General features: G+C 41.2%; 1 protein-coding gene across 1 annotated transcript; it reads right to left on the bottom strand.

Annotated features, from left to right (window-relative positions):
* Positions 1-746: 746 nt before the first annotated feature.
* IL17RA (interleukin 17 receptor A) lies at positions 747-18,516 on the bottom strand. Its single transcript, XM_083572325.1, has 12 exons — positions 18,297-18,516; positions 13,770-13,794; positions 12,202-12,348; positions 10,802-10,929; positions 9,312-9,438; positions 7,446-7,493; positions 7,198-7,358; positions 6,538-6,615; positions 5,711-5,813; positions 4,387-4,488; positions 3,537-3,578; positions 747-2,805 (listed from the first exon to the last, which is right to left on the bottom strand). The coding sequence occupies exons 1-12, from the start codon at positions 18,417-18,419 to the stop codon at positions 1,370-1,372; spliced, it is 2,520 nt and encodes an 839-aa protein (XP_083428451.1). The 5' UTR covers positions 18,420-18,516; the 3' UTR covers positions 747-1,369.
* Between the last annotated feature and the right edge of the window lie 69 nt (positions 18,517-18,585).

The following is an 18,585-nucleotide window of genomic DNA, read 5'->3' as shown; positions in this document are numbered from 1 at the left end:
TGGATGCCTTTATCTGCCCCAGCTACAATAAAACATGTATCTCCTGTACTGGCCTCTACAGGCACAGCATGCATTGTAACTCTCCCAACAGTTTGACTTTACGCCTGAGGACATACTCTTCCACTGTCTCTTGAAGCAGAGAGATGCCAACAATTAAAAAAAAGACTAAGGAGACACCTAAGGAGAAGCATAAAATTATGCAACGATTAGAAAGAAGTTCTTCCTCTCAATACTACATTTGCAGATCAATCAATCAGCAGCAGATTCAAGACAGGCAATGGAAAGTACTTCATACAATGAAATTATAGAATTCACTGCTGAAAGATGTAGCAATAGCTATGGAGTGTCAACCCATCAATGGCTATTAGCTATCATAGCCGCGTAGAACTTCTAGGTCCAGAGGCAATATGTTACTGACTACTATTTCTACTAATTCTAAGTACTGGTGCTGACCTTTAAAGCCCTAAATGACCTCGGTCCAGTATATCTGAAGGAGCGTCTCCACCCCCATCGTTCAGCCTGGACACTGAGGTCCAGCGCCGAGGGCCTTCTGGCAGTTCCCTCCCTGCGAGAAGCCAAGTTACAGGGAACCAGGCAGAGGGGCTTCTCATGGTGGCACCCTCCCCGTGGAATGCCCTCCCACCAGATGTCAAAGAGAACAACAACTACCAGACTTTTAGACGACATCTGAAGGCAGCCTTGTTTAGGGAAGCTTTTAATGTTTGAGGCATTACTGTATTTTAATATTTGGTTGGAAGCCACACAGAATGGCTGGGGAAGCCCAGCCAGATGGGCGGGGTATAAATAATAAATTATTATTATTATTATTCTGGGGCAACAGCAGCAGGTTGGGGCTGTTGCTTGTGGGCTTCCTTGTAGCATCTGGTCATTCACTATGGAAACAGGATGCTGCCTGGACACATCTTTTATCTCATAAAACAGAGCTCTTGTGATGTTTCCATCACAATCATTTTATATTGGCTTGTTACCGGGAGCTTACTGAGCTGTTTGGTCCATTTCACCTGATCCTCTGAGGCCACTTGTATGCTATCTGCTTGTAGCATTAATTTGAAAAAAATGCATTATTTATAGGTTTGGTATCTACCTTCATTTACAGGCAGATTACTGGAGCACAAGAATGCTCAAGTATATGCAGCAGGATGGCTGGGCAGACAGGTAAGCCAAGCTGCCAAATTTCTGCTGTCAGCTCTTCTACGCATTAGACTTCACAAAAATGTGTGCACAAGATTGCCTGAGGGAGGATGTCTGAAGTGTTTGCATTCTAACCAACAGCCACTTCTTTTTTGGCAAAACAGAACAGGTTCTGTGTGGAAGTATGGGGCAAAGTTAGCCATCCTATCATGTGATCCTAGCTGAAGTGCTGCTGAATATTCTGAAAAAGCAGCTGCTGCTGAAGACTTTTTAGACTGTCCAAGACATCTGGGGAGAGGTGTTGAGCAGACCCATGTCCTTCCTGCCCTTGTTCCTCTTCTTCCTCCAGGGGGCTGTCAGAAGGCAAAGGGGAACATCTGGAAATGTAACCCTGGTCTGACTGCACCGATTGTCTTTGATCTTTGCAAGACTCATCAAAAACCAGCTGCTGTTGCTCATTAACATCTTCTTGGCAGAGAGGTGTTTCAGAGGGCAAAATGCTTTGTTGATAGAGAGAGTACATTAAGCTCTCCAGCTGCTGCTTCACATCAACTGGCAAGGGGTTGGGGTTTGAGGACAGATCTTCTTGAAGGATGACATTGTTTCTCCTGGGGGTGCTACTTTGCATCATGGGCATTCTTTCTAGCCAATCTTCATTGGTCAGCAGTTGATGGCTAAGTATCTCTGTCTCTTCTGTAAGGGCAACTGGCATTACTACCTGAACCTGGGAGCAGTCATCAGCAGGAACAACCAGGGTCTGGAATGCTAGATCCTCTTGTGGTAGTAGCTGGGGTAACAGCCTACAAGCTCCTGACTCATCTTCATTGACTAAGAGGTTGACCAAGCAACAGCTATTGGGATCAGGTTCCTGTGGAAGCAGTTGCCGTTTCAGAATTTCTCCCTCAGTCGGGATTAATTCCTCAGAAAGATCCCCATTCAGAGACTGAAGGTCATCTTCATACTCAGGGCAGGCATTCTCTCTCTTAAACCAATCAGGGTGCTCAGTCTGCCATTTCTGGAACTTCTGCACTGCCTCCTTCAGTTGTCTCCCACTGAAGCTTTCAGCGTAGTTCTCAGGTGAGATCTCTGGAATCTGATGTATTCTCCCTGGTTCAAATTTCTCCAGATCCTGAATCAGGAAGTAAACTTCCTCAAACTTGTCCATCAGTTGGTACTTGGAGGTGACGTTGAATGGATCTGGAATATCTCTTTCGCTGCTTATGCCCTCAAAGTAACAGACTAGGTACATGCCAAAACAAGCTGGCTGTTTAAAGTCTGGTAGGATCAGATTCAATGCTGGAGTGAACATATCCCCTATTGGTAGCAGGTTATCTTGCTTGAGAGATACAGTTAACTCCTCACGCCCAAGCATGGCCTGCCACTTGGCTCGAGTACCCCGGGAACACAAGATGATGATCTTTGAAGAGAGTGCTTCCATTTCCTGTTTTTGCCGTGTCAGCCAGCGCACAGCCCCCATCTCTGATATTTGACGTTCATCCAGCAAGTCTAGGACCACCTCAGTACCACAGACTGTGATCATGAACTGAGCAAACTTCATCACAATGTCTACATAGAGCTTGTGATCAGCAGAATACACAATCCAAACCTTACGAGTCTTCAGGGGTGGAGGAGACTGTGACATGCGCAGCAGTTCTGGAAAATTGAGATTTTTTGTTAAAAAAGAAAACCACTATGAGTTGCTGCACTGCACATGTGGAAAGCCAGAATGCAAAAATTTGGAACCAAATATGCTTTCTAAGCTGTACAGAATACAGGCATGTGTGTTCAAGACCTTTTAGTACATGTAAGCCATGCCTTATCACCATTTAACCACCAAAATATAATCATAATACATAAAAATAGTAAAAGAGCTAACTTTCCCTGCCACCATCTCAATTCATTTCTGTACATAAAGCCACTAATTAAGATTTGTATTGGTGATGGTGATCACAAAAGTAGAGATGATGCTAGTCTTAAAGAGTTGTTGGAACTTATGTATGCACATTCAGATTTGTTTTAGAATATGGACTAGCATTAGCTGTTAAAATTTTATGTACGCCACACACTAAAGAAAATGACTTATTATGCAAGAGAGGTGACAGAAAAGTAGAAGAGACAATGCAGAGTCTTTAAGTCACTAAGAATAAGATTTGCACGTTCCTTGCTACTTCATGCCTTCATCTCCCCCCAGGCCCTTTTTCAAGTTCACCACCACAGATATTCCCCAAAAACATTCCAAATATTTTATTGCCACAAATTTCTATTTGTACCTGGCACATGTGCCATCCTAATAGTACATACAACAATACAAGTCCAAATTCTCTCATCCCAGGTTCCCAGATTGCAAATTGCACTGACTCAATAGAAACAAAATGTTCTCTTACCATGGTGGGTACCATCACTACTGCTTGTTCCTGAATGTGTTACTAACAGGGAAAGAAAACAATAGACACATCTAAGAAGATCTGATAGAATATACATTTGGTCTAGGAATGACAGTATATTTTGAAGACTAAGCTGAGACAGCGGTTCTAAGACCCAACATCTATGCCTAAAAAAAAGGGTGCTCTGACACCCTTATTCATTTTTATAGACTTCAGTTATTTTTGGAGTGTCTTGCACTGTTAATGAATTATTTCCTGTTTGTTTGGAACATAGCCTTTCCCTGCCTCAGAGCCTGGGAAGAAGTTTCAGCAGCCACATGGGAGTCTTGAGGATGCCTGTCCACCCTGTAGTAAGGCCACTCTAACAACTAGGGAAATACAAAACAGCAGGTGGATATTTCAACTTTTAATATGTTATGCTAGCCTGATTGTTGTTCCGACCTCTCCCCACCAAACCCTTGGCAATTAAAGTTTGTATGGAGTTTTTGCTGGACTACTTTTGCATGCTATCTACTACTGAGCTATGTTTCTTCTCTAAAGTGTAATACAAAAATTATTTATCAGGCTAGACCAACAAACCATAGGTATTTTACTGCCCCACACAACATACTAGGAACTTGGGATATCCATACAACTAAATGCTGAAATACTGACTTCTGCACAGGCTCAACATGTAACCATAGGTAACAGTATGTAAGGAGCAATGGGCTGGATAAGACATTCTAATTGGGTCACTTCATCTCTCTGTGTTGCATGCTAAAGGCCAAGTATCCAGAAAGGTACGAGTGGAGCGACAATGTGGGAAACAAGCTGGCAAACCTTCCCATTACATTTCTGACATTTTTCATACCTTTTTGCCTTCGAGCAAGCCAAATTACTGAAGCGACAGCTGATCCAACTATTAAAATGCAGATGAGAGTGAGGCCCCAGGGCAACACCACAGAAAGATTATCTGCAACATAGGAAGAGCATAATGTAAGGAACATTTCCACTGCTGCAGTAATTAGACCATGCAAAACTACCAAACCACTTGGGAGTGAGGTGGATGCAACCTCCCCCCCCCACCCCAGCTATTAGCAATAAGCAGCAGAATTACTTTGCATTTGCTCAGGTCCAAAAAATAACAGGGTATTTCTTGCTTACATCTTTACTGAGCCAAGAATTATTGGCAGAAACAGCCCAATATATCTGAAGCCACATATGCTTTCAACAGAAAGAGAATTGATCTTCTCGATAGCTCAATTGGTTAGAGCGTGGTGCTGATAACGCCAAGGTTGCAGTTTCGATCCCCACACAGGACAGTTGCACATTCCTGCATTGTAGGGATTTGGACTAGATGATCCTCAGGGTCCCTTCCAACTCTACAATTCTATGGTTCTAAGTGAAATCATCTTCCCTCTCCAGCTCTTTTCAAGAGGGGTAGAACAGGTCCAGCTGCTTTATGACTTTCTCATAAGGTTTGCTCCCTTCACCCGACCAGAGATTCTTTGCAGTTGGTTCCTGTTTGAGTTTTGGATTCAAACTACTGTTTTGAACACTACTTTTCATTTCTGGGTTAGGCAATATTCTCTCTCCTGCTTAGTTTTAGGCTGTTAAATTAGATGGTGCAAAACAATGCAAATAAACCAAATTTGATTAGATTTATCTTTTGGGGTGTTTTTATTGATATTATTTCAAGTTGTTTCTAATGTTTTAAAAATTGTTATATTGATTGTTCACTTGATATGTAGTGAGCCACATTGGGCACAATTTTGTGCAAAAGTGGCATTACAAGTTAGAAGATAATGATGATGACAATGATGGATACTGAGTAAGTCATTCAGCCCCTAATCTATAACTTCATCATACAAAGGCAGCAGCAGAGCCACATCTGGTACTCTTGTGAGGAACGATGATTCCTGCCTTATTTCCATTGTTATCCTGCAGATGATGCTTACATGGTTCTTAGACTAAAGTACCATCTTTAAGAGGGAGGGGACAGCTGCCAACCTTTGGTGTCTTAATTCCTTTGTACCCAACCTTTGTCTTCCTTATTTATTTTTTGCTGCTTTATGTTAATTGCAACATTTGCGTACATATTAGTGGGGACTCTACAGGTCTTAAACTCTGGCTTGTTTTGTAACAAATTCTTGCAACAGTTAATTAGCTACACAAATTCAAAATGAAGATCGTACCAACTTCTTCTGGTGTCCCGTAAGGCAAGGTAGTAGGGAGACATGGGATGGAAATGGAATGCCTTATACAATCTGTGGCACAACGTGCAAAGAATGGTTGAATCTGGAAAGAAAAAGACAGGAGAGAACAACTTTAGCAGTGTCTTTGATACTCTAACGCTTGATGTTTCTGGAGCAAATTGCATATTGTGTGGCATTAAATGCTCGCTTTTGTAATGGACACACCTTTTAGAAAGGAGAGCAAGTCAACAGTACCATATTTACTTGTGGCCCCTTGATTAGGCATTTTGTTTTGTCATCTTCAGACTGTGTCATACTAAATGTAGGGAGAGTGAAGAAGTGTCTGAAAATAAAACCTACAAATGGATACAGTTTTGGACATAAAGTGGTATGCGTTCATGTTAAGCAGATATTTTAGTAGGATGGGGTGCAAAATTCACAGCAAGAAGGCAGGAAATATTATTGCAGTGTGCCTCATGTGGGGCTGTCCTTGAAGACGACTGAGAAACTTTGACCGGTCCAAAATGCAGCAGCCAGATTACTGGCCAGGGTTCCATTTAGAACTCATGTAACTCGTTTTAAAACAGTTGCATTGGTTGCCAGTTCATTTCCAGGCACAATTTAAGATACTCTTGTGAAGATGAAATGGTGAGGTATCAGCACTGTTAAAATAATTCATTATGGTTACGTTGTATAACTTGTAATAACCAGAGATAAGATGATCTCTGGAGAAATAATTGTGTTTGGTTTGAAGCACAGACAAGGTGATGTAGAATTGGCATGGCCACTCCCTTCTTTATCCAAATAAGAAAAGCAGCTCACCATACCTGCACCGTGTATTCGCAACAAATCTTCAAGTTTCTCTCTAGTTTGACTGTGACGTTCATAGGCTGCAGCAACTCCTTCTGCAGAAACCAAGAGACAAAGTGCAATTCCAAGGTAAAAATCACAAAGAGCTTGAATGAACTCAGGATAAAGAATGAGTAGCAGCACAGGAAAAAAATGAGAAGCATTTGTCATCTCAAATACATTGTGCCTCAAATATCCCAGTGATGCCTCCTGAGCACAGGTGGGTTCAGAGTAAGAAATCAGAGTTAAGGAAGAACTTATCACGAACTTCAGGATAGTTGCTGGGTCCAGTGTGTTCCTAGATGGCCAGGTAGCTGCTCTGGCTAGGAGTGCCTCTGGCTAGGATGTGTGCATGCTCTGGTGCATGGTGGTATGTGCATGTGTGTGTGAGAATGTGCTGTGGCAATACCCACTTTTTGACCACATTCATTATTGCCATGCAGCTCTTGAAATTGACACAATGAGGCAATCAAGACCTTGGGCTGAAAACAGCTGCCTCTAATCTAGAGGCACTGAAGGGCAGACATAAGTAGAATAAATAAGTAGTAATTTAGTAATTGTTGAGGTGGGATTAAATACAAGCACTTTCTAAAATAAGTGTCTCAAGTGGGGAGGAAGATGGAGAACAGCTTTATTACCTCTGAGATTTTCTGTGTGGCCTTTTTACATTCTGCTCCATGTTCTTCAAAGCTGGTCACATGGATGAAGTAATTGGTTGACTCCATTGCTGGGTTGAAGCTCACCAAGAGTGTCTCATCATCTAGGCTTTGTCCAACCAGGCTGGGTTCCCATCTACTGCCTGCATATATCAATATCATCATGAACTGTGATGTGAGTACTTTAAACAGATTTCCTACACTTCTACCCATACTTAAACAAACATTACCTAATTGCAGACATGGGGCTGTTGTTTTCATGATAGGGTCTGTGCAATCTGCAACAAAAAGACAGAAGGATTGCATTTATGTCCAGAAAGACAGAGTACAATAGGCAAGAATTTCTAGCTAAGTACCACAAATATATACAAGTGGAAGAACACTTGCTGGGTATGTTAAGAGAGTGGGCACTAAGTTACATTTGATGGGCTCCAGGGTGAGCAGACATGAAATTTAAGTTAGGATAATTTGCTTTATCTAAGGTACACTTCATCCAAATGGCTCCTAGGGCAGTGTATGATAACAATCATAAAATACAATAAGCCATCATAAAACTTTATCCAGAACTTTACCAGCTTATACACTGAAACTCGTTTGCTTGAATTCAGGCTAAGTCTCAGAAACAGTGAAATTGACAAAAGAAATACAAGTGCTCAGCATTGACACAAAGTAATTTCAATACTGCTGAAAGAGAGAGAGAGAATATTTTGGGGGAAATAAAAGTCCAGCCTACATTATGAAACCAAGGTCAGAGTCTAGTTGAAAAACAGCAACAAGTAGTGCTGACCACTTGAGTTTGTAGGCAGCCTAAAGAATGTTAATTGTGTTTTGATCACTGGGCTACTGAGGTTAAACACTATATTGTTTAGAAAATACTACAATAGTAATGAATATAAAGATCATGTTCTTTAGATACTACAATTCATGTAAACACACCCCTCCAGGCTTACAATGCAACACGCAGCTTATTTATATGATTTAGTTGTTTTTCTGTGGTCTACCTTTATATGTGTCCTCAATTTTCCAAATTGCAAATCAACAGCAGGAACAGCATCACCATTATTATGATGATGCGTGTGTTCCTTTTAAGTTCTTCAAAACTGATTTGCCAATATTTGCCCATTATAGTTCCTGTTTATCTTCCATCTCTCTTTTTTTTTTTTGTTCACACACTTGCATCAGTTTCTTTCTGCTGGGTCTATGTTATTTTGCAAGCCCAGAATTTCTTCACCTATTTCCTGTTTTTGCCCTTTCAGTTCCTTTTCTTTGAAATTCTCTCCCATCTGACATTTGAATGGTTACACTGCTTCCTGTATACAATAAGTTCTTTAAAATGCCCATCCCATCTTAGTAGGTCTTTCCTCCAGCCCCTCCAGAGCTGGTGCCCTCCAGATACTGTAGACTACAGTTCCCATCTCCCTGACCATTGGCCATGCTGGCTTGGGGTGGGAGTTGTACTCCAAAACGTCCCAGCGCACCACATTGGCTATTCTTGCTTTAGTCTTCTTTCCATTTCTTATTCTTCTTTATATACAGACTGGAGACCTGCAGGTAGGGCCAGTCACTTAAAAAAACTTTTTGTATAGCACTATAATATCCGTATCAGCAGCATCACAAAGTCATATCTGCATCTGAACCCAGTCCTGCCTCATGATGGAGAAATTCATTTGATCTGCATTTTAAAGTAAACCTGATTTAATTCACTGGTCCCAGACTTATATATGAATTGGAATGCACTATTCCTAAATTTGCGATGCAAAAATGAACCTTGTGGTTCAAGAAAGTAAAGAATGCATACTTTATGGCAAAGAATATGTACAAAATGTGTGTTTTCCTATAAAAAGCACCAAAAAGCAAAAAAGTGCATGTTTTGTAGGAAGAATGTGTGTAAAATTCCTGCAATTTAAATTCAAAATTTTCATGCATTTAAAAAACAACAACTGCAAAAAATTGAATGGACCTACAGCTGATTATATGCAAAAGACAGTGAATGGAAAATAGCTCTTCTATCTATCCCTAATCTAGCAACATGATTTTACAACCTGATAAGCCCAATACTAAATCTCATCGTTACCATTATAAAGAAGGTCCTTTACCTGGTACTGTGAATGGCACAGATTTCCGATTATAGTCTCCTGGAGTACTTAATTTGGGCAAATGATGAACAGTTACTTGGTATGTTTGACCTGGTTCTACCTCGAAACGATTGAAAGAGAAGCTCCACTGAAACAACAAAAAGAGGAAAGATCTGTCAACCAATACCAGTGTGCTGAAGTTAAAAACCAACATTGCACGGAACTGCAACACCGGAGTTATAGTAGAAAAATGAAATAAATAATACAAAATCCACAGGCATGATACAGGAGGGATGGAGGGAGAGAGGGGAGATCTGAACATCAAGGTTCAAGTTCAATCAACTAGTCTCAAACCCATGAAACCATTGTGGATGGAAGAACTCACTCCTTCCTCTCCTCCAAATGCCTTCTAGAATAGTATAGCCTTGTTAGGTCAACAGAGTATCATTTGGGGCACTCTTCTGCCTACTCTGCTTTCTGATAAAGACCCCTCTCTCCTGCTGTTCTGATGAAGGAGGGATGTACTTTTGAAGTCTTGCAGGCAGGGCTACTGGCACTAAATGAACATTTTTAATAGCAGCCTTGGAAATAAATCATTTTAGAATGGTTGTCCTCTTCTTCATGCTCTGCTAGTGTCCCCCCCCCACTCCTGCTATAAGGTAGTGAGTAAGCTGGCAGCGGGGAGGCCAGAGAGACAGGGGCTATAGGGTGACAAAAGCAGTGGGTTATGTCCAAGAGAGCTGATAGTGCATACATCCACTGGGGCAGACAAAACCTGTGGTGCTCCTTTCTCTTTTCCCTTGCAGTTTTTCCAACCTCTGGTCCCACTCACTCAGATAAAACAACAATGTTTAAAACGTTTACAGGCAGTCAGTGCTACAGACCTGCCGAAGCAGCAGAAATGTCAGCAGCAAATGTTATACATCTTACTCTCCACTGCCTTCTGGGTTTTACAAAATTTAAATATTGCTGCTTTCTCCCGTTGAGCAGTTTAAGATGACTTCTGTTACCAAGAGAAAAAGCAAAGGAGTTGGGAGCAGCAACTCTTCTTACTTTGGCAGTAACCAGTCATGATACTCCTCCTCTCTCCTGTTTTATGCTGTGGGTGCTCCCAGTCTGAGCTCTCCCTCGTCTCTCTCTCTCTCTCTCTCTCTCTCTCTCTCTCTCTCTCTCTCTCTCATACACACACACACACACACACACACACACACACACACTCTTTAGTTCAGGGACAGAGAAAAACCATACTGCTCCACTGCACTTCCCCAGGTGAGAAACAGAGTGGATCCCCGTGGCTTCTGTGCAGGTAATGCACACGCAGCAGGGGCTGTGTAGGAGTCATTTTTATTTGCTGCAGGCAACCAGGCATATTCTTACACTACAAGGCTGTTCTTATGCACAAAGCTGCCCTGTTGCTTTGGGAATGTTATATCTTCTGCAGGCAACAAGCCAAGAGATTCTGAGAAGAGGAAAAGAAGCAGAACATTTGTAATACCTCCATGATCACTTACCCGACCTCCACCATTTGGACGGACTTGGAACAAAAAGTTGTTCTGAAGATCAAACTGAGCACAGACCTGCTGGTTAGTGCTCACCTGAAGCACAGCCAATTCTGCCCCTTTGAGGTTCTGAACACTTCCTGGTTGGTGTATGTCCGAGGTGGGAGGGAAGGAAAAGAGGAGGATTTGTAAGGAAACAACTTATTTCTGTTTGTGACCTCTAGAGGAAAATAAATGTTCATACTGCAGCCTGAGCATCTGACTGCAGAGGTGGAAAAAGTAAATCCTTGCTTAGAAAAAGAAATGAAGGGGCAGGCCCAGGCTTTTCTTAAAATGACTACATCAGCCTGTAGAAGATGCACTAAGGAATAGTTTATTTATTGGAGGGGAAACAGAGAATATGATTAGCATGCAGAAGGTCTCTGATTTAATCTGTTTCCTCCAGTTAGGGATCTCAGGTGAGGAATACCTCCAGGAAGAGTAGACAATATTGATCAATATGGATCAATGGTTTGATTCTGTGTAAGGCAACTTCATTAACTTTCCAAGCTATCTTTTTATACTTTCAGCACTCAGGACTTAATTTATCCTGCAAATTCCAGTGTTTAAAGTGATCGACAGGGTCCATGAATACTACAACTGTACTACTGCCTTCCCTGCCTGAAGTGAAATACCACCACTTAACAGTCAATCTGCTCTGAATTTCTTACATTTTTTGTTTCTGAAAAGGTGTCCAAGGGAGGAATTTCTGTATTACTAGATTGTTCTCAAGTCTACCTGTGTCCCAAAACATATATTACACTTTAACATGAATGTAACCAGGTGTGATATCTGAATGCAGGTGTGATATCTGGAGATTTTGGGAATAAATGTATTATTCCAAAACACAAATAAAACAGTGCCACTTGAATCATCAAAATGGAATAACCACAGAGAGTAAAATGGTTATAGTAAAAATGAGACATAGGCTTTACCTCTCCCAACAGCTGATACTTTACTTTTTTTTACTGTGATACATTGTGTGTGTGTGTGTGTGTGTGTGTGTGTGTAGAGAGGGGGGGATGTTACAATTACTGGCAGTTGACAGATTAAGCTGTATAGTCAAGTATTTGCATTTTTCTGTAGCTTTTTCCACCTAGACACTGAGGTTAAGTGTGACTCCTGTTAATTCAGATAGTCAGCATGTGCCAAGGTTTGCTTCCTCTGTCGTGTCTGTAAGAGCCTGCACTCTGCACAGTAACCTAAGTTCTTCATCATGGCATCATGCAATGGTCAAGCCATCCACAAAAACTTTTAAATGGCAGCTCTGGGTACTACTGCTGGGCCAAACGGACAGTGCTACATGCTACAGAACCCTATTTATCATTAAATGCCAGCCCACTCAAGTCTATATTAAATTGCCCTTTGCTTACCATCAGTAGCCACCTTCCATTCTATCTTCAGCACAGGGAGCAGTTTTTCCTCATTATCCAAGAAAGTATCAATATGAACATCAAGGGAACTTGGGGCTGACGGAGTCCACTGTGAAGCCCTGAGCCAGCTCTGATCCATGCAGGTACCTGCCAGTTAAACAAAAATAAACTTAAGGACCATTTTTGATGTGGCCATTGATTTTTTTTGGATGATACCAACCCTTTGGCCTTACTTGCATCCTCCCATACTATTATGTTTAGCAAATTTTAGGATGCTACCCAATTTCTTACAGGAACAAAAAAGAAGAAGAGGTGCTTTCTTGGGTCAGACCAAAGACCCATCTAGCCCAGCATTCTGTTCTCACAGTGGTCAATAAGATGCCAATGGAAGGGCCACCCACATGACCTGATCACAACAGCACTTGCTGTGTTACACTGGCCTTTGAAAGAAAGCTAGGAAAAACTTAAAGGAGTGAATCCAGTGGAGCTCACCCATCATTAGGGTCAACAGTGAACATATACATAAGCCTCTTGGCTAAGTATTTCTCTATAAACACACTTTCTAGGAGAAGCCACAGCAGGGGGCAAATATGCACAAGTTGTGCTTTGAGACACACATGATTGGACAAACTGTACATGTCAATAAATTTGCTTATAACAGTCTGAATATGGATAGTTTTTGAATTACCTTTATATTTCAGTTTACTTAGAACGTCAGTTCTCTAAGAAGATAACATGTCTCTACATCTCTGACTGTTTCCATGAAATATGGAACTGGGGATCTCAAGGAGTCTCTCTACCCCCTTTTACCTACAGTTCCAACACTTCTCAACCTGACATAGGCTAGGTCTACCCATACAGCAAAAATGAGTTGGGAATAAGATGGCAGTATCCTGAAAATGTGGAGCAGCATGTCCCAGATGATTACCAAGTGGAGGAATCCTATTTCTGAATATTCCTCCATGTAAGGAAACAAAAACCTTCCTTGTAAGTAGAAAACTTGCACAGCAAGAGTTGACTGGGCTAAAGCCAGTTACTGTGGGTTAAAAAGATTATTATAGGGGACTTCGTACATGTGATAGAATCCAAAGAAGTACTCCACCTACAAGCTGAATTTCACTTGTACAGTCCACCCAACCATCTCATTCTGCTGCATGTGAAGATCTGACTATTTTCAACATGGAAAAAGAACTACTACTGAATGCATCATGAGGGAAAAGTTCAATATATAAATGAGGAATTGAAGCTGGAATTCAACACATTCATGGTGGTTATTGCTTCCAAATAAATATGAATGAATGAATCAATTTATTTCGGTCACTGACCAGAGTGCCAACATATACAACAACAGAGAGCAAGTAAACATGCACAGGATTGCTCCACATGCTGCCTATTTGATCTTTTCCCTCACTCTCCCCAATGAAGTAATGGTTTCTTGGATTTCTAAGCTGACATACATAAACACACACTTCACTGATTTTCATCCTGTAAAATTACAGTAAGGAAACAAAGATTGAAGTACAAACCATCTAAAAAGACTTAAAAAAAAAGATAACCAATATACTTACTGTTTCGCACAAGGCAATTTAAACCCTGCAGGAGAGAACACAAATATATTATTGAGAGGAACAATTCCTATTCTCAGAGCCTGATGAAGCCAGGTGCAAAAAGACAACGATCATTTATAGTTAGAATTCAGTTTGGTTAAACCAGTCAAGGATATGGTGGGAATGGGAATGTGTTTAAGTATTTATGGTGCTAACAGTTGTTTTTTAAACAACCAACCAACCAACCAACCAGACAACTAGTTCATATATAACATGACTGATCTAAAAGTTTGCTTTGGTTAACAGCCATGACTTCTGCACTTTGATTATATGACTAGTGCTAATGAATTTAAACTCTACTGTTTAATATACCCTTGTGTGTAAACAGTGATCAGTTGTTTAAAAAATACTACCATCTGCTTTAATCAGGCTGGTTCTCCTTAACAACCAATAAACTAGGCACTCTCTGAACACAGACCAAGTACTGTACATCAAGATCTCTTGTTTGAGAAATCCCAACGAAAGAACAGTGGCAAGAAAAACTGATGAGCTATGCGGAACTGGCCAAGTTGACATATAAACTGCGTGACAAGGACAATTGTGAGTTCAAGGAAGAATGGGAACTTTTTACAAATTATTTAAAAAGACAACAAAATGATTTGGACTCCTTGGCAGGTTTTGAATAAACATCCACAAATTTATTAGTTGAATACATGACAGATAAGGCAATGATATGTACAATTTTATAACATGCAGAGAATAATATGTGCAAAGAAACCAGAGAGGGGAACGGAGGGAAGTTCTGAGGGGGGGCGAGCGGGAGGGAGAAAAAAAAGGGGGAATGTAAATGGTTATACTGATTGATGGATAATTGTCAAAATTGTTCAATAAAGATTTTTTTTAAAAGGTCTCTTGTTTGAGAACATAACATGACTAGTCACCCAAATATGGTCATACAAGACATGGAACAACATAGCAACCTAATAATTAATGAGGGTACTACAGTCAAAGGCTGTGTTTGGAAGTCATAATTAGCCATGGTTTAAAACACAGGGAATTAATTTAGCACCCCCTCTGTGCTTGCATGTCCCACCTCTTTTTCTCTGGTGTGGCCACAAGGAGTTTGGAGGTGTTCACTTCCAATTTTGACTAACCACAGTTTTGTGTGTCATCTGAGCCCTAAGAATGTGGCTAATCTTAACATCAGTTGAAAAAAGTCAACTTCATATCCCACAATTATAACAAATGGTTTGAAGTTGCCTTGTTTCAAACAAACCATAGCCAATATTAAACCGTTTGTCAGGTTGGCAACTAGAAGGATACTGTTGACAAAGATGACCCACCAGCACTAGTGGTAGGATTCACTGTGAATATTATATTCAAAAATAACTGAAAAAGAACCTTTCTAACACCTAAGATACAAATGTTTTTACCTTATCCAGAATATTTATTTTAACCATGCATCACAACAAGGATAAAGGGTCAATACACTGAAATGATAGAAGTAATAACTGTGGACATGGTATTGTGTAGCTCATATTCCTTTCACTACTTCTTGATTGAACACACTTGAAGGAAATATTACCAGATGTTTGTTCACTACCGTTAAGAAGATAGGCTAATCTGCTGCATTGCAGTACAGTTAAAAATAAAAGTATGCATCATCTCTAATCTGTGAGAACAATCAGAACAAGTTCCATAAACCACAATTTTGTTAAAAAAATTGATTTAATGATATTAAGTGATGACTCACAGAACTGTATGACTGGATTGTTTTCAAAAAGTGTCATCTACGCACAGAATGGATTCCCTATAGCCAAATCATCTGTAGCATATAAAGCTACGTAGGAGAATTTCTCATAAGAAAATGAAAAAGAAGGAGGGTAAAATGAGCAAGATATCTAGCATAGCAGGGTGGCTAAGATGATGTGCTGGAAACTCCCTAGTTCAAGTATCACCTCAGCCATGAACACACTAGGTGTCCTTAGCAAGCTACTCTCTCTCAGCCTTAGTGCCCCATCCTTAACACTCCAGTGGTCTGGTATGATGCGAGTTCTAATCAAACAACATCCAAAGGGCAACAGGCAATCCACTTCTATCATAAAGTACAGTGGTACCTCAGGTTAAGAACTTAATTCGTTCTGGAAGTCAGTTCTTAACCTGAAACTGTTCTTAACCTGAAGCACCACTTTAGCTAATGGGGCCTCCCGCTGCCGCCAGAGCACAATTTCTGTTCTCATCCTGAAGTAAAGTTCTTAACCTGAGGTACTATTTATGGGTTAGTGGAGTCTGTAACCTGAAGTGTCTGTAACCTAAAGCGTCTGTAACCCGTGGTACCACTGTATAGTTTTTGGTAGAGCATGTTAAGGTGTTTACTGAAATGTTACAGTTCTCAGTTGACAAATACTTCTTGAACATTGCCTCAGCTTCTCCAGTCTGTAACCAAGGGAAGCTTCTGAAATTTGCGTAGCTTGGCTTAAGCCACTTGTATCATCAGCTGTGGTTTCCGCAAGAGTTATGAAAAATAAAATTTCTGATAAAGAGCCTGTTTTGTAACTTCCGACCTTATAAAAGATTTCACGAGCTGCTGTTTTTGTGCCAGTGACAGCTAAAGAGAAGCTGGTAGACCTATGATTTTTTTAAAACTTCTGAAGAAGTATTTAAAAGAGCCAGCTATATCAGAGCAGATTGTCTAAAGATCCTAATACAGGAGACTCTTAGAATGTGTTTAAGTTAAGCATGTGTCTACCAAGGAGGGCAATTAACAATGTAAAGGCAATAGAGACCTGCTCTACCACTGTTAATGTTGTTCACTGCAGGAGATGTGGAAAAGGAGATGGCAAAAGGATGGTGGGAAGACTAGCAACACTGAGTTAGACTTTAGTCAGCATCAATAGGAGTAGGAAGCCCTTGTCATATATACAATGTACAGTGTCATATATACAAGCAGGGTTCTACAATTTTTTATTAGTCTTGCTGGCTGAGCTAAATTAAGTAAGTAAGTACCATAGTTGCCTATTCACGTCTCTCTGGGCAAACCTTCCAAGTCTTTACCAAGGAAACAGATTGCTGCTGCTGCTTAAAGGCAGGAAAAGCTAGAAGGGGTGTGTGGCGTTTGCCCACTCATTATGGAGATGTCATACTGGGGTGGGGGAGAGAAAGGGTTAATAGGCTGACTAATAAGAAAGCCCAGGGGCGGAGCCTAACTGTGTTTAAGGCTCAGCACAGGGGTTTTGGCAGTTAGTTGGGTTGGTTTCTTGTGGGTGGGAGGCATAGGAGTCTGAGTTAGAGACAAAGGGGAGACAGAGAATGAATCAGATTACAGTGTTTCAAAGTATTTAAAGCTTGTTTGCGTTCACAATTAACTGGAATCTTTGTTAATACGTTACAACCTGACTGAGTCTGAATAAATTACTGGGAAACCTGGTTGGTGGTAGAGGAAGAGATAAGCCGTGGTGGTGCAGGGTCTTACTAGTTTGGCCTTGCATAGGCAAGACCCTCAAATCATTTTGGCCATGCAGGTGCCAAACAGTCCCTATTCTTTCTCCTATCTGCAAAGCTTAGGAGGTGGTGAGAATCACTATGCAACTGAAGAGATGTCTCCACCAAATTTCCCAGGTTCAAAGTTGGGAGGAAGGCTGGTTGCTCATCAGTTACCAGAAGGTTAACCATGTTCAGTGTTGTTGAAGCATGCATGACTGTATACAAATGTATGCTAATTAAGAAAAGAATGCTAATACAGCATTAATCTTTTACACACACACATAGAATAGGGCTTTAATGAAAAGCGAAGCATGAAAGTTTCTGACTGAATTATCACTATTGGTAAAAGAGTACACAATCCTTTAGTCAGAGATCACTTGCAGAGGTAAATTAAAATACAAATACTACTTCAGGAAGATAATGTTGTCATCGCAGCACACTCAATGCTTTGATTTTAGACACCTGTAATTCCTCCAGAGAAGCTTTTTATTTAAGCCATTAATCTGTGAACCAACTAAGGCTAGATATTATTCCCTAAACAGATACAGTAGTACCATGCAAGGAAAAAAAATGTACAAACACCACCACCATTTTCGAAAAAAACAACAACCACGTTTTACTTTGCTCTTCTCACAGAGGTGGGGAACCTGCAGTCATCCAGATGGCTAAGGTGCTGGGAGCTAAGTCCAACAACACGTGGAGGGACACACACATTATTATTCAGAATAATTTGTTTCTACAGCACCATCCAGGTATCTGGAACTTTACAAAGGCAGGTCCTTAACTAAATAAACACAAAGAACAGAGAAGCGGGGAGGGAGAGAATGAAGGCGCGGGCAGGCAGTACTCGGAACAACCCTGCGAAGTAGGTCAAGACAGCAACCTTTACATTAACGAACTGGCGACGGCTCGGAGCGAGAGACGGGCTTGTCGAAAGCAACCTCGTGAGTTCCTGACAAGTAGCAAGAACCCGAACCGAGAACTTCCGCATCCGCAGCCTCGAGTTAACTACGACGCCGCTTTCGAAAGAGCCGGAAAAATGAACTTTGGCCCCGAGAGACTTACCGGCTGGGAACAATTGAAAACTGGCGGGTCTTCGAGGAGCCTCAGCCCTGAAGCAGCGGGCAAAAGTCCCAGAAGAAGTGTAAGGGGAAGCGAAGCGGCGGCGACGGCTCCCATCCTCGCCATAGCCGCTGTCGAAGCGAGGCCACCGGCTATACTCGCTTCGTCCGCCCCCAGTTTCCGGGACGAAAACCTGAAAAGGGAGAACAAGGGCGGAGCTTAGGAAACGCACCTAAGGAGGAGCGAAGAGGGAGGGGGCGTGGCTAAGTTCTTCAAAAGGCGGGCAGGAGCA

Source organism: Podarcis filfolensis, assembly GCF_964270895.1.
Source record: "Podarcis filfolensis genome assembly, chromosome: 10".
Lineage (NCBI taxonomy): Eukaryota > Metazoa > Chordata > Lepidosauria > Squamata > Lacertidae > Podarcis > Podarcis filfolensis.
The sequence above is the reverse complement of the archived record's forward strand: the minus strand, read 5'-3'. Positions and strand labels throughout refer to the sequence as shown.